General features: G+C 50.1%; 2 protein-coding genes across 2 annotated transcripts; both read left to right on the top strand.

The window, feature by feature from the left end:
- The first annotated feature begins 83 nt into the window (after window positions 1-83).
- TTLL15 (tubulin tyrosine ligase-like 15) lies at window positions 84-8999 on the top strand. Its single transcript, XM_077651477.1, has 3 exons — window positions 84-1114; window positions 4211-4568; window positions 8418-8999. The coding sequence occupies exons 1-3, from the start codon at window positions 150-152 to the stop codon at window positions 8670-8672; spliced, it is 1578 nt and encodes a 525-aa protein (XP_077507603.1). The 5' UTR covers window positions 84-149; the 3' UTR covers window positions 8673-8999.
- Window positions 9000-14232: 5233 nt separating this feature from the next.
- On the top strand, window positions 14233-19811 carry LOC144118571 (uncharacterized). Its single transcript, XM_077651476.1, has 2 exons — window positions 14233-15614; window positions 19620-19811. The coding sequence occupies exons 1-2, from the start codon at window positions 14442-14444 to the stop codon at window positions 19761-19763; spliced, it is 1317 nt and encodes a 438-aa protein (XP_077507602.1). The 5' UTR covers window positions 14233-14441; the 3' UTR covers window positions 19764-19811.
- The last annotated feature ends 7669 nt before the right edge of the window (window positions 19812-27480 follow it).

The raw sequence follows: 27480 nt of genomic DNA, 5'->3' as shown, positions 1-27480 counted from the left end.
AAAGTTTACTTGGTCAAATTTTTTCAAAAGCTGCCTTGGACGTAATCTGATCCGATCCAAGCCAAACTTGTGTTGACGTAGAAGCCACGGCAACGTCGGCGTCGGTGGGCTCGGCGCGCGAGCTCCGGCTTTGACGCGCGAAAGTATCAATGAGCAAGAATGGCCCAAAAGACGGCGAGCCGCACTGCAACGAAAAAACTCGATTGGTGAGAACGCCCTGTTCACCTATGGCTGTGGACTCCGTGAGGAGCCATCCAAGTACGCTGCCTAGTTATTCCGCCGTCATCATCTCACTGCTAGTTCTTCTAACCGCCGGACTTTTCGAGGTGCGCCGTATATGCGCAGATAATAATGGTCTGCTGGCGTCGCTCAGGGCACCCGCGACTAGGGATGAGCCCAGCCGAGTTCTGTGGGTTTATAGCAAAAGTTCGGATCAAAGCCACCTGCATCATGTCACCGACTCTTTCCGCCGCTACGGATACCGGATCGGTGGACGCACGGACCCGTGGTCCGTGCTATGGTCGCATGAATACCCGTTCACAGAACTCGTTAGTGAAATGCGCGAACTGAGGCCCGGTCAGGTGGTCAACCATTTCCCGGGCTCGGGTTACATCACCAACAAGGGCAGTCTCTCAACGGACCGGTCGATACGGCACCTGCCTCTCACATTCAAGCTGCCAGATCAGAAGGAAGAGTTTCTGCTAAACGTCGCCGAGCGACCTTCCGCCATGTGGCTCCAAAAGAACCAAGACCACAGAGGCATACACGTGGTCGAGCCGTCAGAAGTCTCTTCGGTGTCCGCCGACAAAGAAACGTTCGTTCAGGAGCTCATAGCCAATCCGCTGCTAATCGACGGCAAGAAATTCGACATTGGCGTTTACGTCGTCATGACGTCTCTGGAACCTCTGCGGGTGTACGTGTACAGAGGTGACGTGCTGCTGCGCTTCTGCGCGCGTCCGTACAACGCCCGCGAGTTCAACGCCTCGGACGTGGACTCCTACGTGGTGGGCGACGACTACACGCCCATCTGGGATGTGCCATCGCTGGCACGCTACTACGTGCGAGCGCATCTCGGAATGAGGGCCAGCCTGGACGCCTATCTACGGGATCAACTGTAAAGAACTCAATAACTCTCTTTGTATCGGAGTGTCAGTTTGGTTGCCCCATCAATTAATTAATTTACTTATTCTCCGCGTTCGTTTCAAAAGCGGAGCTCAATTTAGCTCCTCTCAAGCAGTTATGTTAAGAGAAATTCAATCATTTGAAAGCAGTCTTTTTTTCTTGTTAACCGCAAGGAACGAGATAGGCTCGTCTTGTTAGCCTCTTCCTCGGAGCCTTGAGATGACGGGAAAGAGATATGTTCAACGTGCACCAAAGCAAAAGAAACGAAGTTATTAAGGCAATTCCTGAATCTTGTCACCGCACGTTTTAATTGGCGCGTCATTCGTATCTGCGCACGAGCGAATTCTCCGAAAAGCGAAATTCTAGAGATAGCGAAATAGTTGGCTGTCCTCGATGAAAGGCTAATAACTAAGCGATTACTTTTTTTTTCGAAACTGCGCATTAACGAATGTCCTGAATGACGAAATGCTCGGTATAACGAAGTGTTTGGGGTCCCGCTATGAAAGTTAAATAACAAGCGGTGTTTTTCTCCCCAGAAAAATTTTCTTCGTAAAGTTTCGCCGTTCAGCGAATACAATCACGACGTCTGGTACGCAAAGCCACACATCTGATATGCATGAACGAAGGCTTCTGAGGTATCTCGGCGAATTTTCATCACAGCTGGTCTTTACTGAGAACTAAAATGATCTTGCGAGAAGCTTTTGCCGTTGTGCATTCCCATGGGACCACGTAAGGATTTTAGCAGCAATGCACGAAGCTAAAACCGTAGACCGGTTTTGGTGCAACAAGCATATCTCAGGGATGGGTCTAACTTGACCTCATTTGCAGGCCAAGAAGGCGGCGCTTCTTCAGGGAAACTACAATCATCGATAAATTCTTTGGTGTGGGGATCGCCTGCTGACTTGGTTACAGCTATAATCGCTATAATCTTGAGCACAAGTCGATGCTGTCACCTGGTGCCAGTTAACGGTTAAAGTTCGTAACTGAATAGGATTGAGTCTTTGGTGATTAATTTCACTAAAACATTTCTTTTTAGGCAGGTTTAGAAGTTTGCCATTGGTCGTGATGCTGCCACCATACTCTGAGTGGAACTCTTAAAAACCGCACGATAAATCTCTAATTTTTCTGATCTGCTTGCTATGTTGGACCTATGAAAGGCATTGCTTGGTTTCAATGGTTCTCAATAATGTTTTTACAGATTCACCCGCCGTGATGGCTCAGTGATTAGGGCGCTCGGCTACCGATCCGGAATTCCCGGGTTCAAAACCGACCGCGGCGGCTGCGTTTTTATGGAGGAAAAACGCTAAGGCGCCCGTGTGCTGTGCGACGTTAGTGCACGTTAAAGATACCCAGGTGGTCGAAATTATTCCGGAGCCCTCCACTACGGCACCTCTTTCTTCCTTCTTTCACTTCCTACTTTATCCCTTCCCTTACGGCGCGGTTCAGGTTTCCAACGATATATGAGACAGATACTGCGCCATTTCCTTTCCCCAAAAAAACAATTATTATTATTTTACAGATTCGCACTGAGGTGAAGCATAAGACTTTTGTCGCCCACTTTCAGCTTACCACTCAGGTGCGTTTTGCTTCGTGTAAAAACACGCGGCTGTGTTTGTGCGGTGGCTTTTAGCTGGAGGTTCCAATCACCAATGACATGCGGAAAATCGTAGTAAAGAAAACGAACTATTGGCTCGTCTATATTTCTTGCGCGTGCTTGTGAATTTGAACTCGCTTAATTCGAACTTCCGGTTTATTCGGACTGACAGTCTTGCCCCGTCAGCACCATGCCAGATCGGGCTCCCCTTACTTGACATAATTCGAACGATTTCTCGGTCCCTTTCGAGTTCAGATAATCTGAATTCGATCGTTTCAACAACAATTCACAGGGACGTCTAATTTCCTTCGTGTGCTGGCAGTTTGGTAGCATTAGAAGCTGTTGACGCCTTTACCGGGAGTGACCTTACTCGCCCATTGGCTGGAGAGAGCGGACGTCACCAGAGCGGATCATTCTCGATGGCTGGAGGGAAGCAATGTCGCTTCCGATCTGGTGATGTCTGTTCTTTCCAGCCAGTGAGAATTATCCGCTCTGCTAACGTCGTTTCTCTCCAGCCAATGGGCGAATTGTATGACTGACAACGCATTTTTTTAATTGTATGACTGACAACGCTCGGCTACTGATCCGGAGTTCCCGGGTTCGTACCCGACCGCGGCGGCCGCGTTTGGATGGAGGCGAAACGCTAAGGCGCCCGTGTGCTGTCATGCAATGCACGTTAAAGATCCCCAAGTGGTCGAAATTATTCCGGAGCCCTTCCCTACGGCACCTCTTTTCCCCCCATGAGGATTTTAATGCTGCGGCATTAAAATAGATTCTGGGCCTGACTGCCGTTCCCGCCGCGGTGGCTCAGTGGTTAGGGCGCTCGGCTAATAATAATTGGTTTTTGGGGAAAGGAAATGGCGCAGTATCTGTCTCATATATCGTTGGACACCTGAACCGCGCCGTAAGGGAAGGGATAAAGGAGGGAGTGAAAGAAGAAAGGAAGAAAGAGGTGCCGTAGTGGAGGGCTCCGGAATAATTTCGACCACCTGGGGACCTTTAACGTGCACTGACATCGCACACCACACGGGCGCCTTAGCGTTTTTCCTCCATAAAAACGCAGCAGCCGCGGTCGCGTTCGAACCCGGGTACTCCGGATCAGTAGCCGAGCGCTCTAACCACTGAGCCACCGCGGCGGGTCCACGCTCGGCTAATAATAATAATTGGTTTGTGGGGAAAGGAAATGGCGCAGTCTCTGTCTCATATATTGATCCGGAGTTTCCGGGTTCAAACCTGACCGCGGCAGCCGTGTTTGGATGGAGGCGAAACGCTAAGGCGCCCGTGTGCTGTGAGATGTCAGTGCACGTTAAAGATCCCCAGGTGGTCGTAATTATTCCGGAGCCCTCCACTGCGGCACCTCTTTCTTCTCCCAGTCCCTGCTTTATTCCTTCTCTTGCGGCGCGGTTCAGGTGTCGGCCGATATGTGAGACAGATACTGCGCCATTTCCTTTCCCAAAACACCAATTTTCATTTTTTTTACTGCCGCTTTCGCAGGGGCGTGGACAGCGGCCCCACGTGGGCCGAGCTGGAACGGACAGTGGCGTCCGTGTACGAACGCAAGGCGGAGGCCATGCGGCGCACTGCGTCCCGCTGGCCCCGCACGGGCCGCTTCTTCGAGCTGGTGCGCTTCGACTTCGTGCTGGACGAGGCACTCGGGGTGCACCTGCTCGAGGCGAATATGTCGCCCAACCTGAGCTCGGCGCACTTCGCGGCCAATGGGCCCTTCTACGAGCAGCTGCTCTTCAGCCTGCTCAGCCTGGTGGGACTCGGCGCGCCGGCGACGCAGTCGGAGGCCTCGGACGCCTGGCGCTTCGTGGATAGGGCCACCTCCACGCTGCCAGCTGACTGTCCGGTACGCGGCCATTTTATTTCCTTTTCTCTCTCAATACGGCTGGTTTTGAGACGACCCCTCAGGTTCGATGGCTGACTAGGGTGGTTGCATCTCGAAGAGAACCCTCTCTAAAGGTGCCTTCAGGCTAAGGTTCGGCTACAGTGAACTAGAATATTGGATAGTGTGCTCACTCAGCGCCTTTTCTATACTTTAGAGGAAAGTTTAGAGCAGGCGCTGGCTCACTCCGCGGCGGCTCAATGGGGAGGGGCATGGAGGAAAAAAAACTAGGAGGGAGCGTGACGTCATAATCTTGAGGCCTAGTCATAAAAGATATAATGGAAAGCATCATGGGAAATAGGCCCTCACGTGACAAGGCAGCGGTAGCTCTTAGCCGGATTTCGGTTTCGCTCTCTCGCTGTGTTGGTTCAGACTAAAAAGCACCGCAATCCAAGCTGGTTAGCAGTCTGGTAACTGTGGAGGGCCTATTTCCCAAGAGCACTATAACCAAGAGTCAGTGCGCAAAAGGGCCCTCGGCAGTGGCGTCAAAGGAGGATGGCTTGCAGAGGCTGAGCGCGTGACGTCATGCTTCCTGCTAGATTTTTTTCTTTCTCCATGGGGAGGGGTGGCCCCGCGAATGTCGGCAGGGTTCTGCTTCGCGGCACCGACACGATGTGGCGCCACAGTAGACTCACGGTAGGATTTGCCATCGCTGTCGTTGCGCCGCGTGTGAACTTGCGAGCTCGTTGTTGTAAATTAAATTAAATTGTTTTTTTTGGGAAAAGGAAATGGCGCAGTATCTGTCTCACATTTCGGCGCACACCTGCACCGCGTCGTAAGGGGATGGTTAAAGAAGGGACTGAAAAAAGAAAGGAAGAAAGAGGTGCCGTAGTGGAGGGCTCTAGAATAATTTCAACCACCTGGGGATCTTTGACGTGCACTGACATCGCACAGCACACGGGCGCCCTTAGCGTTTCGCCTCCATCGAAACGCGGCCGCCGCGGTCGGGTTCGACACCGGGAACTCCGGATCAGTAGTCGAGCTCCCTAACATCTGAGCCACCGCGGCGGGTCTCGTTGTTGCTCCGTCGTGCGGTTTTGCGCTGGTTTGCGCGCTCCTCGGGCGTCACTTCACGTTTTAGTTCACCTATTGTGGCGTTCGCGTATGAAGACATTTTTAACATTCCTTGACAATTGGGATAGGCTTGTAAAAAGTGTTCGTGGTTTTCTGAGCGCCTCGACAGCCGCTGTTTTTCGTTTGACTATTTTCAGCACACTTAGACTGTTGGCATACCTGACAAAAAAGCTGTACAGATATCTGATGACTTCAAAGCTTAGCCAAGATCCTCTTGAGAATCTGTTCGGAATCATAAGGCAGTCTTCAGGATGCAACCACCACAATACACTGACCCATTTTTTAATCCTATAGGCAATTGCCTTTCATTTTATGGGCTCATAAAATGAGTATCGCAAGGTAATCATTCTGAGACGGTGATAGATTCTCTCCTAGACTTTGAAGACAGATGTGATGGAGCATGCCTAGATAAGCAGCTTTCAAACGCAGTGTCAAGGCCTTCCACTCATGAACAGAATTCAGCTTGTATGCCAGCGCATGACCACGATGAGCACGTAGATTAAAGTGACTGTAGACTTTTTTTCTACCTAGCAAGGTATGTTGCACGGAAGTTTGGGTTATGGCTTATGGGGGTTTAACGTCCCAAAGCGACTCAGGCTATGAGAGACTCTATAGTGAAGGGCTTCTGGAAATTTCGACCACCTGGGGTTCTTTAACGTGCACTGACATCGCACAGTACACGGGCCTCTAGAATTTCGCCTTAATCGAAATTCGACCGCCGCGGCCGGGATCGAACCCGCGTCTTTCGGGGAAGCAGCCAAGCGCCATTACCACTCAGCCACCGCGGCGGCAAAAGAACAATCCGCACGGCGGAAATGTGTATTGAAGACAAATTATCAAATGTGCATAACCTTGCTTACAATGCAGTCTCCTGATGAAAACTTTTTCCTTGCGAGGCTGACAAAATACCGCGACCACGGAGGACTGCTGTACCCATCAGCGCAGCTTTATGGCTTTGTGTTGAAACTTGAAAACTTCTTCACAGAATGGGGGTTAGCTCGAATGAATTGCATTCCGAAAGTATTCTTGATGTGTTGGATGTGGTTAGAAGTAGATGCAGCAAGAAGTTGGTTGCCCCGTTCACGCAGAAGACCTCGCTGAAGAAGTCATAAGGTTTCATTTAGTAACTTGACTGCACTTCTCTATGTGAAAGGAGTTAATTCAAAAAAGGCAGAAAAACATGAACGTGCGAAGCACCTTAAACTGAGCCGTTGCTAACGCTGCTCTCAAGTGCTAGAACAAGCTGAAGGGAGGCGAAATGAGGAAATGAGCGTGCATATATATGCAGTGGTGACAAATCTGCCTCATTTGTTTCAAACAGCAGTGGGCCAGTGGCTGCCCAAATAAATAAGAAGTCACTGTTACTGTTGCATCTAAATGGCTTGCGGATGTGTCTACGGGTCGAATTCCTTCCACCTATCGTTTTCCTGCCCCTCTGTTTTCTGTTCATCTCGGCTCCTTGCGAATTAAAATAATTGTTGCCGCCGTCACTCTTTTAATTCCGCTTTTGTCCCTGGCATGAATCAAATGCCGCTACGCCACTACTATTGACGTTAAGTATTAATAGAATAAGCTGTACAACCCCTCTGTGTGCAGTGCATTATAATCTCCAGCAATACTCCCTCATGCAAAGTCCCTTGTGAACCTTTGAGGAATGAATAAACATGTGCACAGGCCAGAAATAAAGTTCCATGGCTACCACGCCTACTGCGACGCCTGCCGAATGCGCCACTCGTTTTTTACCAGTGAAGACGCGTTCAGCGCCACCACACGCCGCCGCGCCCTGTCGACACCGGCGGGGTCACCCCGAGCCGTGCCTGTGAGCACACTACCCAATATTCTTGTTCACTATAGTTCGGCTGCGGAAATTAATATGGAGTCTTCGAATGCGGTCCCTTATAGCACCCGGTGTAGCGTTGGGACGTAAATATTTGTGACGAGGTACGTCATTGCATTAGAAAACTGAAAGGAGCAGCAATTCAACATTACTATCATCACATCGCTGTAACCGTGAATATCCACAGCCAAAGAGCTTTAATGAAAACCGTCCATGTGTAGAATTCCTTATGTGGACTAAACTGCACAGCACACAAAGGGAACATGTACTGTACAGACCATTCAGGCGCCCTTACTGTTTGCATGTGTGCGCATCTCGTGTCGTTGAGCCCAAGACCTGGTAATCTAGTAGCTGTTGTTGAGACCACGTAATACACGCATGATGCAACTTTCTGCAAAGGTCGCAGAGATTTTAAGTGCATCCATCGTGCTTGCAGGCGGCCGCTTAAAAGCGGTTCGCTGATAGTTGTGGCGGTGTTTTGCTGAGCTATAGAGACCCGCCGCGGTGGCTCAGTGGTTAGGGCGCTCGACTACTGATCCGGAGTTGCCGGGTACGAACCCGACCGCGGCGGCTGCGTTTTTATGGAGGAAAAACGCTAAAGCGCCCGTGTGCTGTGCGATGTCAGTGCACGTTAAAGATCCCCAGGTGGTCGAGATTATTATCCGGAGCCCTCCACTACGGCACCTAATTCTTCCTTTCTTCTTTCACTCTCTCTCTTATCCCTTCCCTTACGGCGCGGTTCAGGTGTCCAACGATATATGAGACAGATACTGCGCCATTTCCTTTCCCCAAAAAAACAATTATTATTATTATTATTGAGCTATAGAGTGACTTTACTCCGTCTCACTCGAGCAGCACAGCGACTCGTGAAGAGTATACAAGTTGCGCTCTGTGCTCAACAGGTGCAGCAAACGGAAGAGGAGCGCCAGCAGCGCTGTGAGCAGCCGCTCTCTCTGTGCGTGCCCCGTTGTCTGCCAGCTGCGTACAAGCAGGCATTCAGGGACGCCTTCTGGGAGCACCTCAACAAAAAGCAGTTCGCGAGGCTCGTCCCACGCACCGACGACAGCGAGCCCGAGGGCAACCTGACTGCGGCCGACCGCATCATGGCGCACTGGTTTCGGGCCAAGTGCGCCCAGGATCCCGGATGGTGCCACTGAGGGACTTGCTCGGGGAGGCCTCTCGCTTCCCGGCTTACGACCTCGATACTGGCGTCAGGCTCGAGCATCGTTCCGGGGAGAGACGTCGCGACGAATTGACGGCATCGCTCGTAGACCTCCACAACACGCTCTAAACATGAATATGCCTATATGGGAGTAAAAAGAGAGTAAGCTCGCCTCTAGCGCACTCTCTTTTGTGCGCTAGAGGTCAGCTTACACTCTTTTTACTCCTTTCTGTTTAGAGTGTACTTAGAGAACTTGCACCGATGACGTCACACTGGCCGCCATGTTGGTGAACCGTGAGCACGGTGGAAGCCTGTTCGTTCGTGTAATCCGCCTTTTTCACGACGCGACTGCGCATGCGCCCATCCCCTGGCGGCGGTGTCGCGAAACATATTGGAAGGGTCGCTCGCTCCACTCGAGACCGGATGGAAGTGTAAACAAACCGGCTTCCTACGCGGGGTGCGTTGCTGCAGCCGTCGGGCGTTCAGCGCGACGCATTTGGCGGTACCTACGAAATGTGTTGCATACGGCAGCAATGCCCAATATGTAAAGGGAAGTAAACTCGGATTTCTTCTCTTTCCGAGCGCTTCCCGGGACAGCCTTCGACGCGAAGCGTGGATAAAAGCAGTTCGCCGGCTCGACGATCGTGCCGCCCTTGGGCACCGTCAAGCACGTCAAGACTGTGCGGGAATCACTTTGTGACAGGTGCGGACGAGGTACTGTGTTTAAATGCGTGTGCAGTCGATCACGAAGTGTTTTATTCATGGGCAGGAAGGCCTCGAATGTCACCGCGGCACCCAGACTTTGTTCCGGCGGTTTTTGCTTTCTCAAGCAAGAAGGCCAAATGGGCAAGCGCTGTGAGCCGCTTTCAACGCGCGATGGAGCGGGCAACGAAAAAGAAGCTACGAGAGCATTCACGCATGGTGCTAAAATTTTGTCATAATCTCCTAAGGAAATTTCCTTGTTTATGCCACTACACCCTGGCCAATCCCCCCGTGTGGGTATGTGCCATGTATTAAGAGGCAGAAGAAGAAGAAGGTGCGTTATGCGTGTGTTCGAATCATATCCATGATGAAGAGCTCTCCGTGGTATCGCCGGAATGGATTAATGTGCGCCTCTCGCGCTCGTCTTTATGGACGCGCATGCTTGTTTAACCTATGCAGCGGTGTGTTGTGGGAAAATACAGTGAAATGCTAGCAGAGCTGCTTTGTTGCGAGTACGCTTGTGCTTTTATAGCTCGTGTAGCTATTCGGCAGCGCTTGAGCACAACGATTGCTTGTGGAAACTGTTGTCCCCAGTCGTTTTCTGTACTACGGCGTGCACGATGTAGTATCCACCTTTCATGAATGGCAGGCATATACAGCGGAAAACGCCAACCTCACTGATCGGGGATATTTCATTGAACATTATGTTCCGAATGTAGCCTTCATCTCTGAAGCGGCGGCCCTTCCTAGCTGGTGTTCGCATCGCATGCCGGATGATCGGAGATACTGAAGAATTTGCTCTTCGGTGGGCACTGCAGCCTGCCTCGGACTTCGCACCAAGCCATCAGTCAACCCTAGAAATCCTCCAGGTACCAGGTGCTGCCCAGGACACGCCATCGTAGATAGATTCCAACAAAACGTGCTCCGCAGCGGCACTCAGTCCGGCCGGGTTGGGCGCGCAGTACCCTACCAGTGAGCTTCCAGCGTTGTACGCGAGGTGGCAGCACAGGAAAATGAAAAAGGCGGATTCATTCATCGCCACCTGTCCCGTGCAACCTTGATGGAGGCTATGGGTGCTCCGCCGTCATGGCTGCCTTGACGTCACGTGCAGGCGTTCTGCAGAGAACACGCTTGTACGCTTCTCCGAGCAAAATGAACAGCAGGGTTTTCCGGTGCCATCGTTATGAACAGCAAATGCGATGCATATACAATTTTATTAAGCAATATACCTTGAGTCTGTCGTTTATTCTTGCTTACTGCCGCCATGTGACGACAGCAGCCAAGTGCCCTTTCGGTGGGCTGCGCGAACTTAGTCTTTCAACATGAATTACGCGATAACTGTTTGACTTAGTGCACTCTATAGATGTTTGTGGTATGTCGCGGTAGTTCAAGCTTACCCTGTACGACATGTCAGAGGACTCTGCTAGGTTCCATGAGTGTTCCTCGGGCTGTACATATGCGGAAAACGACGCGGCATGTGTAGTATTGTGCGGGAGGTATACGGAAATTGCCAGAGTGATGCATCATGAAGTGGAGGAAACACGGCTTGTTCAGGTGGCTTGGCCAGAATCGCTAAGCATGTCTTGTCCTTTCGCGCTGAAAAGGTGAATATTATGGCAAGATACCAACTAGCCCAGCCGTTAACTCTTTTTAACATAACATGAAAAATCATGGTTGCAGTCTGTGCTTGTAAACGCAAGCTTACTTTTCTGAGCAAAAGGGTTTTTTTGGTGTCATTGTCGCCTATGAACGCAATAGCGAGTGCAAGGAATAATCGGTAGCCGTATAGGATATCTCCTCTCAGCTCATTCTTCGCCTCAGAGACGATCTAAATACATTGGCAGCTGCAGAACAGATTCGGATCGCACTATGCAGTATAACTTGTAATATGAAATATCAAGGTGAGTTGGAAACAAATTTTGTAGTTTTTTTTTTTCTTTTGAGGTAGAGGATATCAAAATCGTGAATTGTCGTAGAATTGAAGTATTTTACATTTGAAGTGTAAGTTTGACCATGGTCGTGGGAAAAAGAAATAAAGCAACACTTGTCATTGCAGGGTGTGTGGGTGCGTCCTGAAGCCTTGCGAATGTCGTTTTTCGTCCGACATCGCGGTGATTTACGCGCATTCCGCATTGCCTTCTTTCGTGGTCGAGCCGTCTCCTATAGCGTTTCGCAAAGGCGACGCTTTCAGCAGCCGTGAGTTATGCATACAGCGCAGTCACTATCAGGCGCTGTAAAAAGTGTACGTACATGTCCAAATAAAAGATTAAAAATGCTTTTTTTTGCGCATTATTGCATATACAGAGGTCGAATCGGGGAAGGACACGAATTGACTGCCAACTGGCCTACTGTGGATTCAGGCCTATCTAAGTAACCGCTGTCAAGTCGTCAAAATAGAAAGTGCAGTATCGGATAGGCGTGAAGTTCTGTCGGGGGTGCCACAGGGCTCCGTTTTAGGTCCGCTTTTGTTTTTATTGTATATAAATGATATTTCTGCTATCGTCGAATCGCCTGTCAGAATGAAACTTTTTGCCGATGATTGTTTGATTTACTCTCCTGTGGCTTCCCCGGCAGATCAGATGAACATAAATAGGTGTCTTCAGTCGTTAAACTCGTGGTGCCTGAAATGGGGTATGGAAATAAACTACAAAAAATCTAATTACATGCAAGTAACAAGGAAGCAGAATGTTATGATGTTTCGATACAATATCGGTGAAAATTCCTTAGATCAAGTAAAGTGTCTCAAGTACTTGGGAGTGACATTAACAAATAATCTTGACTGGCGCACCCATATTGAAAATGTCTATTTAAAAGCCTACCAGAAGATCGGTTTCCTGAGGAGGAAGTTGCCGAATGCGACTAGAGAAATTAAATTGATTGCGTACAAGACGTTCGTGCGGCCAATCATAGAGTACGCAAGTGCAGTGTGGAGTCCTCATCAAAAGGGTTTAAAACGGCAACTGGAAAGATTGCAAAGGATGTCAGCACGTTTTATATGCTCTAAATACCGCCGCACTGATTCAGTCACAGCAATGCTAAAAGAGTGTCAGTTAGAATCACTAGAAGTAAGAAGAACAAAGCAGAAATTGAAACTTTTTTTTCTGATAATGAATGATAAAGTCAAAGTTAATAAACATCACTATGTTACACCTCCCCTGAAGCGTTGCCCTCGGAAAAATCACAGTAAGGTATTACAACCTATTATTACACGTACTGATGTCTATCGCTACTCCTTTTTTCCCGATGCTGTAGAAATTTGGAATCAACTACCAAGTGACGTTGTGGACCAAACAGATGTAGAAAAATCTGTGATAGGTGTGAACGCGTTCCTGGAAGATTGCTGTGCAAATCTGTAATTCTGTGCATTTGAGTGTTTCTTTTTTTTTTAGCGAAGAGAATTGCACTTGTGTCTATATATGTTTCCCTCCCTGTAATGACCCTCATGCAGAGGGTTAACAGTATGAATAAATAAAAATAAAAAAAAACTCCTGCTGGGTGCGTTCGGCGGCAGCCTTGAGGGAAGAACTCGCGACGCGCCCTTGGGTTCCGCCAGCGACCTCCGACGCTGGCTGCGTAGTTTGATTCGGCTCGTAACACCTGCAGTCAGCGACACGCTACACTGCTGCTGCCACCGCTACGTGGGAGGAGCGCATCACGATGAAGCTGCGGCCGACGCGTCACTCGCTTGCCTGCGACGAGACGTCGGCATTGCGCCAGCGCTTCCGAGGAGCGCATGCATGCACAGCGAGCAGAGACAGATAGAGGGACGACGATGTGTGCTCCATGCTCAACTCGTTCGGTTTCATATCATACCGTACCGTACCATACCATGCCACACCGTACCATACCGCACCATACCATACCATACCATGCCACATAACACCATACTATATACCACACTACGCATACTATATACCACACCACACCATACCGTACCATACCATACCATGCCATTTTCGCTCTCAGCGCAACACGAACGGGACACAAGACGAAGGACTAGCACAAACAGCGCCTGTTTGTGCTAGTCCTTCGTCTTGTGTCCCGTTCGTGTTGCGCTGAGAGCGAAAATGAACACTTACCAACTCGCTCAAATTTCCGCATTGCGATACCATGCCACGCCATTTCACATAACACCATACTATATACCACACTACACATACTATATATCACACTACTCCATACCATACCATGCCACATAACACCATACTATATACCACACTACACATACTATATACCACACTACTCCATACCATACCATGCCATGCCACATAACACCGCACTATATACCACACTACACATACTATATACCACACTACACCATACCGTACCACACCATACCATGCCATGCCACATAACACCATACTATATACCATAAAATACCTAAATGCGGCGGCGAATGTAACGGTAACCACGCTTTCTGTGCTTCGATGCATGGGATTCCTTCAAAATCGTAATGAACTTTCAGAAACACTCGTATACGCCTTACGGAATACCTACACCAAGTTTGTATTGCCCAGGCATCGCCAGCGAGAAGTTTGCAATGACGTTAATATTTCTCTATCTTTTCCGCGTACTGACACATTCAAACATATTTCCTTTCTGTCCACAGCGGGTCGTTGGGATCCGTTTCTTGGTGTATACCGTTCGTTCTTTACTGCTGCCCGCATTTTCAGGAATTGTTTTACTGGGTAAATATTTGTAGTTTTTTTTTTGTTACGCGTGGTTGTGTCTCTGTCTAAACAGGGCTTCCCAAAACACGATACATTTGCAAGCACAGGTGACGGCGGGACGCGACAGCAGACGCAGCGATCGGACGCGTTGCACATCGGCTCCGCCGATTTTCGACTGGAACCGCGGCAATCTGGTGTAACACCTATCAAACCTGTGCGACTGCATCTGTGAAGTCAGCAGGATCCTGGAGACACCGATCTGACCCAGGTACGCCCAATTTTCGGCCATTTCGAGCAACCCTCCGCATCACCACGTAGCGGTCGAGCTAAGCCTAACGGCTTCGGCTCCCCCGCCGCTGGCTGCGGAGACGCCCGCCGGTCAACCGCTCAACATGGCTCTGCCTGAACAACGCGGATACGACCCCACGACTCTGTCGTGGTCGTCTGTCCCTGCAAGCCAACCAGAGGATGGCCCATCCACCATTTCGGCGCAGCAAGCTGCCCTTTTTCAAGTCGTTGAAAGCCGGCGCCGCCGCCGGCAGAACGCACGAGGAGCTGCAACGCCCAAGACTCCTCTCGACAAATCAGCAACGGGAGACGCTCGCGCTCCGTCTTCTAAAGGTCCACAAAAGTCATTTTCACCAGTCTCCAAGTGGACGCCGAAGCCGACGGTCAGGATGAACCCTGACGATTACGTGATCGTGCTGCGGCCACGCAGTACGGTCGCCCTCAAGACAGCATTCCAGCAAGGTGAGCTCGGCGCTGCCATTTCGGAACTCATCGGCAGACAGCATATGAATGCGATTACAATTTCTCCCAATTGGGAGCAAAACATTATCGTCTGCGGCACGCAGAACCCCGAGGTAGCTCAAAAGCTTCTGACGGACATCCAAATTACAACCAGCAAAGGATCGCTCCCGCTTCACGGACACCTCAAGCTCACCGGTGATGTGTGTCGTGGTGTGATTTCTGTGCATAACCTTGAAACCAGCGAATCCTTGAAACATAGTGTGCAGTGGCGCGGTGGTGATTTAGTCCATGTGCGCAAGCTGGGAAAATCGAATGTAGCTGTGTTGACTTTCGAGGGACGCAGCGTTCCGCGTTACGTCCATTATAATGCAGAACTGACTCCCGTCAAGGAGTATAAAAAAACGGTGCCAGCGTGCTACCGTTGCGGCACACTGGGGCACCGGGTGGACAACTGTCCCACCCCGGTCAAGGAAAGATGCGGCCTTTGTGGTCAAAACGTGGGGCTTGGTACTGAGGGGATGGCCCCCCACGTCTGCAACCCTATGTGCTTAATCTGCGGGGGCCCGCACCTCACCAGCTCCCGCGAATGCACCGCCAAATTCATCAAGCTGCCGCAGCCAGGGCCCAGGACGCCATCCAAGGGAGCCAATTCCGGCGCTACACGGGGAGGGCGGCAGCAAAACAACCAGAAGACGCCACGACGTGGCGTGATGCCTCCCCCAGGCAAGACAGCAACGGTAACGCCACCACCCGGAGCAGCGGAGTTCCCAGCTCTCGGCGCTTCACCTGGCGGAGCCGCCTGCAACCAACCCAAGGTAGGCAGCTGGGCGAGGGTCGCCTCCTCTTCTTCCCCTCCTCCCTCCTCCCCCACCAGCACCGCCGAGACGCAAGAACTCAAGCGCGAGCTCGCCCTCTTGCGAGCTCAAAACGAAAAACTAGCCAGCGAGCTTAACTCGCTCAAAGCCAAATTCCCTACTCAGCCCGCGTCGAGCGAAGAGGAAGAAAATATCACAGACAGGGAGATTCCTACTAATGTGGAGAGTCGCGCCGCGGCCCTGGAGAGCCGGGTGACCGCAATTGAAACACAATTGGCTGACCTCCCCCAAATTATCCACGATATCATTGCGCGTCAGGTGGAGAGTGTCATCGCACAGGTGACCCAAGCAGTAACTCACATTATCCAAAAATGGATAAAAGACAATCCGCGCGTCCTTAAACGCGTAGGGCCCATCAGGGACGATAACCGCCCCTCCAAATTCAACAGAGTTATTCCCGATGAATTTGACTTCTCGGAAGACTCCTCCACGTCTGCGCCGGGCACTAGCGGACTGGGGAGTCTTAACAACGTAACCCCACCCTCTGCCTCCGACCATGGCCCCCAACCCTAAGTCGCGAGCAAGAGCAACTCAGCCGCTTACAATAACGCAGTGGAACTGCCGAGGTCTCAAGAACCGCACGAAGCGGACTCATCTGCGCATCTATCTTGAGACCTTTGAGTTTCTCGTCGCCGTGGTTGCCCTTCAGGAACCCGGCGCCGGTGCCAAACTCACAAACTACACTACATTTCAACACAACCCGCAGACATGTATACTTGTTCACAAGCAGTATACTGCGCAGGAAGTCACGCTCCCCACAACACCGCCTTTCCCATACACGATGGTGTCCGTGCTGCCCCTAAAGCGGTCTGACCCACCTGTACACATTCTAAACATTTACTGCCCACCTAAACTTAAGAACGTCACGTTCAATGAAATTTTCACCCAAGCAATGCAGGTGGCGGGAAGGGATCCCCTTCTGATCGTCGGCGACTTCAACGCCCCGAGCAGGCTATGGGGGTACCCCCGGGAGGACAGACGTGGGCGGAAGCTTGCGGAACTTCTTTCCACACTTGGACTTACTTTACACACTGATCCCGCCAACCCAACACGAGTCGGAAATTCGATTCAACGAGATACTTGCCCGGACCTCACATTTACACGCAACATACGCCATGCCGACTGGCTGAATACAGAGGACACTCTGGGTAGTGATCACTGTATAATCAACACCACCATTTACATGCGTCCCCTGAAACGCCCACTAACACAAGCTCGTGTACCGGACTGGACGACTTTCCGCACATCTCTACCTATCGTAGATCCCCTCCAGTCGGGATACGACGCATGGTCCAAATCGCTCACGTCTACACTCACGCAACACGAGAAGCAGATACAGCTCACAGAAACACAAACGGACGTGGACAACCACTTGCTCCACCTTTGGGAGGCCCGCCGCAGCCTCACCAAACGATGGAAGAAACAGAAACATAACAGGCGCCTAAAGAAACGCATCCTCGAACTCACACAACAAGCAGCGGAATATGCTACTCAGCTAGCCGACACTAACTGGGTGGACCGGTGCAACGCGGCTGCGCGCCAGATGTCTGGCCGCAACACGTGGCGCCTATTCCGCGCTCTCATCGATCCAATACAAACACGCACGGAAACCCAACGCCAATTACATAGGGCATTGCACAACTTTACAGGAACGACAACACAGCTAGCGCACACGCTCAGGGATCGATACCTTTGTACCACTAAGGACCCCCGGCAGGCGGCGTACTCGTATGCAGGCGAAGAGAACGCGGAGCTGGACAAGCCGTTCCAGCTCCACGACCTCCGGGCGGCCTTAAGCAAGATGAAGCGGGGCACTGCACCTGGGCGCGACAAGGTTACGGTCAAGCTTTTGGCCAACCTTCCCGACGCAGCCTACACCGCGCTCCTCAAATACATCAATAGCATTTGGGACGGAGAGACTCCTCTCCCTCTCGATTGGAAATCGGCTCTCGTGACCTTCATTCCGAAGGCCGGCAAACCTATCGATGTGGAGAACCTTCGCCCCATCTCTCTGACGTCTTGTGTCGGCAAGCTGATGGAGACGATGGTGCGCGACAGACTCTCCGATTATCTCGAAACACAGCACATTTTCGCGGACACCATGTTCGGTTTTCGTCCTCACAAGTCAGCACAGGATATACTTCTGCAGCTCCACCACGACATCTTAGATCCTGTCGAATGTCCCCAAAACGACAAGGTGGTCCTGGCCTTGGATCTTAAAGGCGCCTTCGACAACGTCAAACATGCAGTAATCCTGGACCACCTCAGTAACACCAACTGTGGCCACAAAACATTCCATTACATAAGTCAATTTCTTACAGACCGTCAAGCCTATATACGCATACAAGATGCGGAACACGGGCCATACACCATCGGCTCGAGGGGAACACCTCAAGGCGCGGTCCTGTCTCCCCTGCTCTTCAATTTGGCAATGCTTCGCCTTCCCTCCAAATTGTCTTCTCTGCCCGGGATACATCACGCTCTTTATGCGGATGACATTACAATCTGGGCCACGCAAGGCAACCTGGGCCACATGGAGTCCTGCCTGCAAGCAGCAGCGACCCTAGTCGACGACTACGCGGCCTACTGCGGACTCCAGTGCGCCCCAGCTAAATCAGAATTTGTGCACTTACGTCCCTCCCCCCGGGACACAACTCCGCTTCGCATCAGTCTCCCCTCGGGACCGATCCGGGAGGCCAAGGAGATCCGCGTCCTTGGCCTCTTCATACACCACCAACGCAGAGTCGACACCACCATAGCCAAACTTCGCACGGTGGGAGACCAGGTGGGCCGAATGGTCCGCCGGGTCTCAAACAAGCGGGGCGGATTACGAAGCAAGGATGCACTGCGGCTTGCCCATGCTTTCGTAACGAGTAGAATCCTCTACTCAACTCCCTACTTGCACCTGCGCAAACATGATGATGACCAACTGGAGGTCATCCTGCGGAAAGTCATCAAGCGGGCTCTCGATCTTCCGATCGCCACGTCCAACCAGAGGCTTCTGGCCTTGGGCGTGGTGAACACATTTCGGGAGCTTCGAGAGGCCCACTTATGCAACCAATACACGCGTCTTGCACAGACCACGTCCGGTCGCCGCCTCTTGGACCGGCTACACATCAAACACGACTACCACACTGAGGAAAGGGAGAGAGTGCCAGAACCCTGGAGACGCGCCCTCCGGGTCCGACCCCTTCCCCGCAACATGTCCAGTGAAGACCATAGCGGTCGTCGCCAGGCGCGCGCGGAAGCGTTGGCGCGATACTATGGTAACCAAGAACATGTGTATTACGTAGACGTTGCCGGCCCACACCACGGGGGGTGGTACACGACCGCAGTCGTACACAACACAAACACAGTTAACGGGCTCACTTTCAAAGCCTACAGCGCAACACACGCGGAGGAGATTGCCATTGCTCTGGCTCTCACGAATCCCAAGTCAAAACACATCATCACCGACTCGCGAGGGGCCTGTCGGAACTACGAGTTGGGCTGGGCTCCCCCGCTTGCCTGGCGCATACTGGAATATCGCTGTCGATCTGAAGATCCAACTCCACGCAACCTGATTTGGGCTCCCGGTCACCAGGGCCTCCAGGGAAACGAACAGGCCGATCAGGCCGCCCGCGCACTCTCTCCCCGGGCTATCTCCCTGTCCTTGGAAGGGTACTCCCAATCAGACAATCTGGCCATTACATTCAAACAAATCACCGATTACTACAAGGAGGAGCACCGGCGCTACCCGGCCCCTTGTAAGGGTCTGGATCGCGCTGACGAGCGCCTCCTCATCAAAATTCTCACTAACACTGTACTGTGCCCGGCGGTGCTTAAACACTTCAATACATCCTTTGATGGCACGTGCCAGTTCTGTGGGGAGGTGTCTGACACCTTCCACATGGTTTGGGCGTGTCAATCTAACCCATCTATCCCCCCCAACCCCAACCCCACCAGAGAGGACTGGGAGGCGGCCCTGCTCGGCTGTCAAGACCTGAAGAGCCAAAAGGCCTTGGTTCAACGGACGCGGGCGGCGTTGCTTGCCAATGGGGCCCCGGAATAGGGGCTCCACCTAGTACTGTGAGGGGAAAGGGCCAATAGGGTCCTACCCCAATCACCTTTCTGTAAAAAATTTATTGCTTATAAATGTTTTTCACCACCACCACCACCATCCCAAAACACAGAAGAATCGAAGGCGCTACGATTACACGTCCCCCCCTCTCTTAAACGCGCACTTATTGTGGAGAGATGTGTGCACGCTTATGAGGATGTGGAATGCCGGATCGAAGCACCTGCACCACATGCGCATCACAAGCGAATACAAGAAAGCAAAAGAAAGCGCTTCCAGACCTCTCCCTGGCCCCGCGCTCATAAAAATTTAGTAGACAGCCTGTAGACTTAATAACCTTTCTATTGACTTTGTATAGAAATGTTTGCGATGGTAAGATGCTCAAGCCCGTCTTAATCGGATGACTACTGATGGCGCAGCCTATAGAGTGCCGACTCCTTGGCCCAGATGTCCAGAGAGTGGGCCATGTAACTTGGGCACTTGGATAACTTGGATATAGAGGGGTGTGTCATCCGGGTGACCAATGCCCACATTAATAGCACTCTGCCTAGCAGGTTATCACGGGATTTTTAGGTTCTTCATATATATCACGAAGGAGACACCCCTTACTCCTGAAAAAGCCAATTTACTACAAGCATCATCGCTGTAAAACGGTCCAGGAAGAGTATACTATATACTATACTTCAACTGAAGGTATTTGTCTGTGCAACTGCACTTTAAGTTTTAACCCGCGTCTGGTCATACACCCTGCTTTGGCTCTTTTGGAACATTGCACTGCGTCAAGGATGGGAACATAGAGGGAAAACACACAGGAAAATGATGCAGCCACTGTGTTGAGTGCTTTTCGCACCCTACATGTTGGTGCAATGTTAAAACATCCCAAGCAGCACAGGTAATTAGCCCAGTATTGGAACCGTACTGGCAAAGGCCGGCCCTACAAAGGACAAGGATGGAACCATCCTGTTGCAATACTGGGCTGATTACCTGTGCTGCTTGGGATTAGAGCGTCCAACTTGTCCACATTTCTGCTAAAACTGCTTTAAGTGAAATACAAACAGCATCAGTCTGAGTTTTAATGAACCAGTGATCACACTGGCAGGTGTATTTACATTTCTTTTTTTTACAGCGACAGCTGTTAAGGCCACGTGTCATCGTTTTGGGGCGTCGTTGGCCTCGTAGCATCGCGCCACACTGATTGGTCAGCATGTAGTGACATGCATGAGGTCACTGCAGCGCGTCGCGGTGATTGGTCTTTGTGTATAGCGACGCACCACTCTGAGTGGTCCGAACTCATGTCACGAACGGCGGCTGGTGACATCACGCGCATTCTGCAAGAGAAGAAACCGGATACATATTATATTTACCACCGCAAATAGCTCTCACTGAATATCGCGTTACACAGTGGTAACCATCCAATGAGTTTTTATTATTATTATTATCTTACAGGGACTCGAAGCGAAGAACAACCAATGTCAATGGCCGGAGCCAGCAGTTTGATGTTGTTTTTAATAGAACGTATGTAATAACAATAGCGAGAAAGAGTAAATACCAATTAGTTTCTGAAAAAGGGCAGCTCGCGCTAAGCGGTATGCGTCATCACGCATGATACAGTTCCTGTATACATAAGCTGGACGCTGCGTTAGGCTGAATCATATAAAATGTGCTGGATTACGAATGTCTGTTTTCATTCTCGTTAACCGGGAACGAATTACAGAGGAGTGCAGACGTGGCGGCTACAAAATTCAAGTTCGCGTTGTCAGATAATTGGTTTAATAATTGGCTTTTTGGGGAAAGGAAATGGCGCAGCATCTGTCTCATATATATCGATGGACACCTGAACCGTGCCGTAAGGGAAGGGATGAAGGAGGGAGTGAAAGAAGAAAGCAAGAAAGAGGCGTCGTAGTGGAGGGCTCCGGAATAATTTCGACCACCTGGGGATCTTTAACGTTCACTGACATCGCACAGCACACGGGCGCCTTAGCGTTTTGCCTCCACAAAAACGCAGCCGCCGCGGTCGGGTTCGAACCCGGGAACTCCGGATCAGTAGCCGAGCACCCTCACCACCAAGCCATCGCGGCGGGCGCGTCAGATATCGCTAAACGCAAGTCTGGGAGTGTTGGAGTTGATTTGTTATTGTAATAATAAATGCCATGGAAGAATACAATGAAAGGGCAAAACTAAAAACGCATTGCAAACGTCCTCTCTACACTGTGTTTTCAAGTCCCTCTTTCAGTGGACAGTGAATGAGCAAACTGAACTGACTCGAAATTTGTCAGACCCTTTATTGGGCTGACGGGCCCACAAAGAACTGAACAACTCAGCGGCGGCGATAGCAACATTTAAAGCCGACAAAGAACTTTTGGAGGTAAAATACGAAAAGCAACGACAACAATATCGAACTTTCAGTGGACAGTGAATGAGCAAACTGAACTGGCTCGAAAGTCAGACCCTTTATTGGGCTGACGGGCCCACAAAGAACTGAACAACTCAGCGGCGGCGATAGCAACATTTAAAGCCGACAAAGAACTTTTGGAGGTAAAATACGAAAAGCAACGACAACAATATCGAACTTTCAGTGGACAGTGAATGAGCAAACTGAACTGGCTCGAAAGTCAGACCCTTTATTGGGCTGACGGGCCCACAAAGAACTGAACAACTCAGCGGCGGCGATAGCAACATTTAAAGCCGACAAAGAACTTTTGGAGGTAAAATACGAAAAGCAACGACAACAATATCGAACTTTCAGTGGACAGTGAATGAGCAAACTGAACTGGCTCGAAAGTCAGACCCTTTATTGGGCTGACGGGCCCACAAAGAACTGAACAACTCAGCGGCGGCGATAGCAACATTTAACGCCGACAAAGAACTTTTGGAGGTAAAATACGAAAAGCAACGACAACAATATCGAACTTTCAGTGGACAGTGAATGAGCAAACTGAACTGGCTCGAAAGTCAGACCCTTTATTGGGCTGACGGGCCCACAGAGAACTGAACAAATCGGCGACGGCGATAGCAACATTTAAAGCCGACAAAGAACTTTTCGAGGTAAAATACGAAAAGCAACGACAACAATATCGAGCCCGAATATCGAGCCCGATCCGCTACCCTTCTGAAGAAGCTACGCGTGGCTGCGACCAATCGAGAAAAATTTGGTCGCGTCTTGCATCACAAACAAAGCGATGGAGCCGCGCGTGCCTGCATTTTTGAGGAATGAACGAACAAGCACTGCAAACCTTCGAGGCAATCTTTTTGACAAAAAATGAATACTCCATGTCCCAACAAATGCCTTGGTTACTGACACACGACAAGCAGAGCACAGCAGGTCTCAAACCAACTCAAGCCAGTCTTTAGTGTAGAGCTACTCATGCATACACAAGTTCTACAGAAGTGTCGCAGTCGGCTATGTGGCATTAAGTGTTGGTCTCAGGAGGTCGCGAACAATGGTTGCAGCAGCAGCTGCGATGTTGTAGAAAGGAACAGGCAAGACGAAAGAATGCACGATATACTGTTATATTTTATTTAGTTTTGTCTGTAAACTTTTTTTTTCGGAAAATGTCGACAGCCTCGTACAAGGTATGCAGAAGGCCTGCTGGAGTGCTGCATAGTCCGCATACAAAGGCACTGTCGCACGGCGTTAACGACGTATGCACTCAGCGTCGAATTTGTGCAGAGCGCTCGAGCTGTGAACTGCATTTGGTGTCGCTGCCGTTAGAGGGAAACCCGAAGCCTCGCATGGTGTCCTGCGAAATGACGTCACGACTGAGACCCTTCCTGCGCTTGCGTTGTCACCGGCGCCGATAAACGGTCGTTTCGTTACACCACGGGTAGGCCTCGCGAACAATAGGGGGTTTTAGAATAGACGGGCCCTATCGAATAGGGAGACAGGGGAATAGCGGAGTTCCAGTGCGCGTGCTCAGAACAATAACCCGACATGCGCACATGGCGCCCCGCTATTCCCCTAGGCATCTGATCGATAGGATTCCCCTATTCTAAAACTCCCTAACTTGGAGTCTTTCTGATATACGCGAACACAAGCGACGACACGGAAACAAGGCTAGCAGAAGCGTGCATGCTCAAAGAAAGATCGCAACTGAAAAGATAACCTGTTGCATCGTACCACCTTTAAAGAAGGCCTACCATCCAGCCAATGGCGTCGACCGATTTTCATGACCCAGCGGTTAATCCGATTACGCCGTGGTTAATCCCCTTTCATCTGTCATCTACTGCGGTGTCAGCCTAGCAGGTACAAGGGGATTAACCACCACGTCATAAGAATCTGTCGACGCCATTGGCTGGAAGGCCTCCTTTGAGGGACATTAGCCGCTTCGTTCTTGTGTTATATATCCGGCTTTAGCCGCTGCCGCGGGACACACGTTTACGCAGCGGACAATACAGAAAAGAGAGATAAGGCAAGCAAGAAAAAAACTCACGGACTTTTCGCGGTCCCCTGAGAAAAAATGTTGACGATATAGTGTTCATATGTGAGGAGGAGTAGGCGGAGAAGAACACTGGAGAGGTTAGCTTGGTAATCTATGTCTTGGCAGGCTACTCCAAACGAGGACACACTCGCCCAAAAACTATCCCGCACACACATACAAAGCACTATCACGGGACGTGTATAAGAGTCGTGACCTTAAGAAATTTTAAGATGCCTTTCACAGCACGTAATACCGACGCTGCTTCACGCCAGGGGCCAAGTACGCACATTCGCCACGCTGTGGTAGAGTATCCTCTCGGAGACCTATACAATTTACAGCGTGCAGCGGCATGTTGTATAAAATTACTGCAGCTCAGTTAAGTGTTGAAGGTTATCGCGCACACCACACATGCTCAGTATAGTGAACTGTTGGAGAATTCGTTTTTGGAGAGGAAATAATGTACGCTACATCAAGGCGGATCCGGTGGAGGCAAGTACGGGCTCGCCTGTCCAGGTAACGCGGCATGTGTAAATCACAGGTGGAGTCGATGCATCGAAGGCGACCGTATTGACGATCCGCATGGCTCACATCACAGAGGGTCAATCGCGAGTGGTCTCGCTTCATCACTCCGAGGGAAAGGAACGGCGATCGCCTCGAATGAAACAGTGCCAACAAGCCCAACTCACCACACTTATGGAAAAGTTCACTGCGCTCTCCGCACCATCTGCATATCCATCACGTGTGAGATGCCGCAGTGAGCAGGCAACTATACTGCAGCAAAACGCTGTGGCGTAGTCCACGGCGCTTTAGAGAAACACCGATGACAAGTAGAAGTCGGATGTATCGACAGAGTACCGCGCTGTAATCACAAGGAGACCATTCTCACTGAAAATGCAGGTTTTATAAGCTGAAAAGTAAAGAAAGAATCGAAATGCAGGTGTTGCCTCCACCGGTCGATTTCGCAAGTATAAACAGCGCGACGTCATCGTTTTTTTCGCGAATCACGGAGGCTACACAACGCCATTCACTTTAAAACTGCGGCAATCCGTTCTTTTCGGTGAGACCATCGCAAGTCTGAGTCGACTGGCGGAAAGGTTTTAAATCCAGTTTTGCTGCTGGACAAACATTAGCATTGCCAGAAAGAGCCAGAAAATCAATTTTTACTGATAACAATAATTGGATAGAGCAGTCCTCAGTCCCATGTAGCAGTGTGCACCGTCAGCTACATGCGCGCACAAGACGACCACTGCGCATGTCTCAGCCCAAGAGTTGCAGGTATAAATACCGGCGCACTTCGCAATAAAGATTCATTCCTCGTTCCCACATGCTTGCGTGCTATATCTCCCTTTATGCTTATCCTGACACTGTGCAAATTTTGTATTAATGACTTATGCTTTTGTGTCACCATTTCTTTTTTTTTTTCGTGTGTATCATTAGTGAATTGTTGGCGTTTGTACTAAAGGCTTCGTACACAGCTCCCATTGCTTGTAATTTTACATCCCCTGCTTTGTTCTCTCCGACGATCTTGTTCTTAGGGCATACTACTGTAACATTCGTTACATTATACTCGTTTACTGTATGTATTAACGAATAACGAATACACTTATATCCATTAAAAAAAGGTGCCACAATGTACTGCTGAAAAGCGGACCCTGCATGTGGCCTGGAAACTTTTACCGCACACTGCACATGTGACCTCATCCTTACGTAACACCCGTCACAGTGTTTCTAAAGCTATCAAATGAAATCGAACTAAACGTTCCCTCATCCGGACTTAAGCCGATTGAAGAAAGTGCGACGGCTATTTAAGTTAAGCTGCGACGCGACGGTTTTATAACGACCTGGCTTCCGGTTTTTCCTGTTTTTTTTTCTCTCCTCCCACTTTGACCAGGCAGTCACGTGGTTGTTGTTTTCCTTTTCTGCACTCGCCGCGGGAATCCTCGTCGTTTCTTGCGGTGTGTTTACCACCGCGCTTGGAACGCCTGAAGACGGAACGCGACACGGGGGCGGAAAGGGGGCCCGCGCATGCGCGTTGAGCGCTCGTGAAAGTGATCGATTGCCCAGCTCATTTTCCGCTTACTTGTGCGTTGCTCTGGCGACTGCTTCAGCAGTCGATCTTGAGACCAGCGTCACTCCTGCAGGAAATCCCTGCGTAGGAGGGAGGATTTGTCCTCTAATACACTTGATGCCCGCTCAGGGTCAGATGAAACTCATCGCCCGTGCATAGTTTCACGAGTAAGTTTATCTCCCGCGCTCGACAAAGCTGTGCGATGAGAATTCCCGCCAGCTAAGCCGTTACCATGGAAATCCAAGCGTGAGTTTATTATCGGACCCGCCGCGGTGGCTCAGTGGTTAGGGCGCTCGACTACTGATCCGGAGTTCCCGGGTTCGAACCCGACCGCGGCGGCTGTGTTTTTGTGGAGGCAGAACGCTAAAAGCGCCCGTGTGCTGTGCGATGTCAGTGCACGTTAAAGATCCCCAGGTGGTCGAAATTATTCCGGAGCCCTCTACTACGGCACCTCTTTCTTCCTTTCTTCTTTCACTCCCTCCTTTATCCCTTCCCTTACGGCGCGGTTCAGGTGTCCAACGATATATGAGACAGATACTGCGCCATTTCCTTTCCACCAAAAACCAATTATTATTATTATTATTATTATTATTATTATTATTATTATTATTATTATTATTATTATTATTATTATTATTATTATTATTATTATTATTATTATTATTATTATTATTATTATCGGAGAACGAAGGAGCCTACGCTTGCAATGAAGTTGCAGATATGTAATACAAGCAGCACAGTGGCTTCGGTTCAGTTCGGTTGCGAAATCATTGTAGGTTTGAAAACTTTTCAACTTCCATTCTCTCTTTATGCACTTCACTGTTCCTCACGCTGCGAAAATTTTGTCAGCAAATACAGCCTTAAATTCTGCCACGTGGAGTTACTAGCGCAAATAAAAAAAATCAGATACAGCCTGGAAAAGTGGCAGGACACAAAATCAATGTATTCGTAACTGCACTGATTTTCTGTCCTTACAACAGATTTTCTGTAATGTTTTTGGCCAATAACTTGTAGCAACAACAAATTTTGTGCACTTACTACACAAATGTACTCCAGAAAAGCATTGCAGAAAAAAATTACAATAGCGCAGAAAAATGCTACCAAACAAGAGAAAATATGTCGTTACGGCAAAGCTACAGAATATTTTGTAGCATTTTTGACACGGTTCTGTCGCTCCTTTTTCGACTGGGCGTAACCGAGTGACCAAAACCTCAAAGCGTTTAGAAAATTGAGAACATCGGTAACAACAAGAAGGAATGAGCC

This window comes from Amblyomma americanum, chromosome 2 (assembly GCF_052857255.1).
Source record: "Amblyomma americanum isolate KBUSLIRL-KWMA chromosome 2, ASM5285725v1, whole genome shotgun sequence".
NCBI classification, from domain to species: Eukaryota; Metazoa; Arthropoda; class Arachnida; order Ixodida; family Ixodidae; genus Amblyomma; species Amblyomma americanum.
This window is presented reverse-complemented; position numbering and strand designations above follow the sequence as displayed.

Excerpts from the sequence above, each read along its gene's own strand:
- TTLL15 (XM_077651477.1), top strand. The coding sequence starts at position 150 with ATGAGCAAGAATGGCCCAAAAGACGGCGAGCCGCACTGCAACGAAAAA. Across the intron at positions 1,115-4,210 it reads GCCTATCTACGGGATCAACT|GGGCGTGGACAGCGGCCCCA; the intron begins GTAAAGAACTCA and ends CCGCTTTCGCAG. Across the intron at positions 4,569-8,417 it reads CGCTGCCAGCTGACTGTCCG|GTGCAGCAAACGGAAGAGGA; the intron begins GTACGCGGCCAT and ends TGTGCTCAACAG.
- LOC144118571 (XM_077651476.1), top strand. The coding sequence starts at position 14,442 with ATGGCTCTGCCTGAACAACGCGGATACGACCCCACGACTCTGTCGTGG. Across the intron at positions 15,615-19,619 it reads CCGCCTGCAACCAACCCAAG|AGAGGACTGGGAGGCGGCCC; the intron begins GTAGGCAGCTGG and ends CAACCCCACCAG.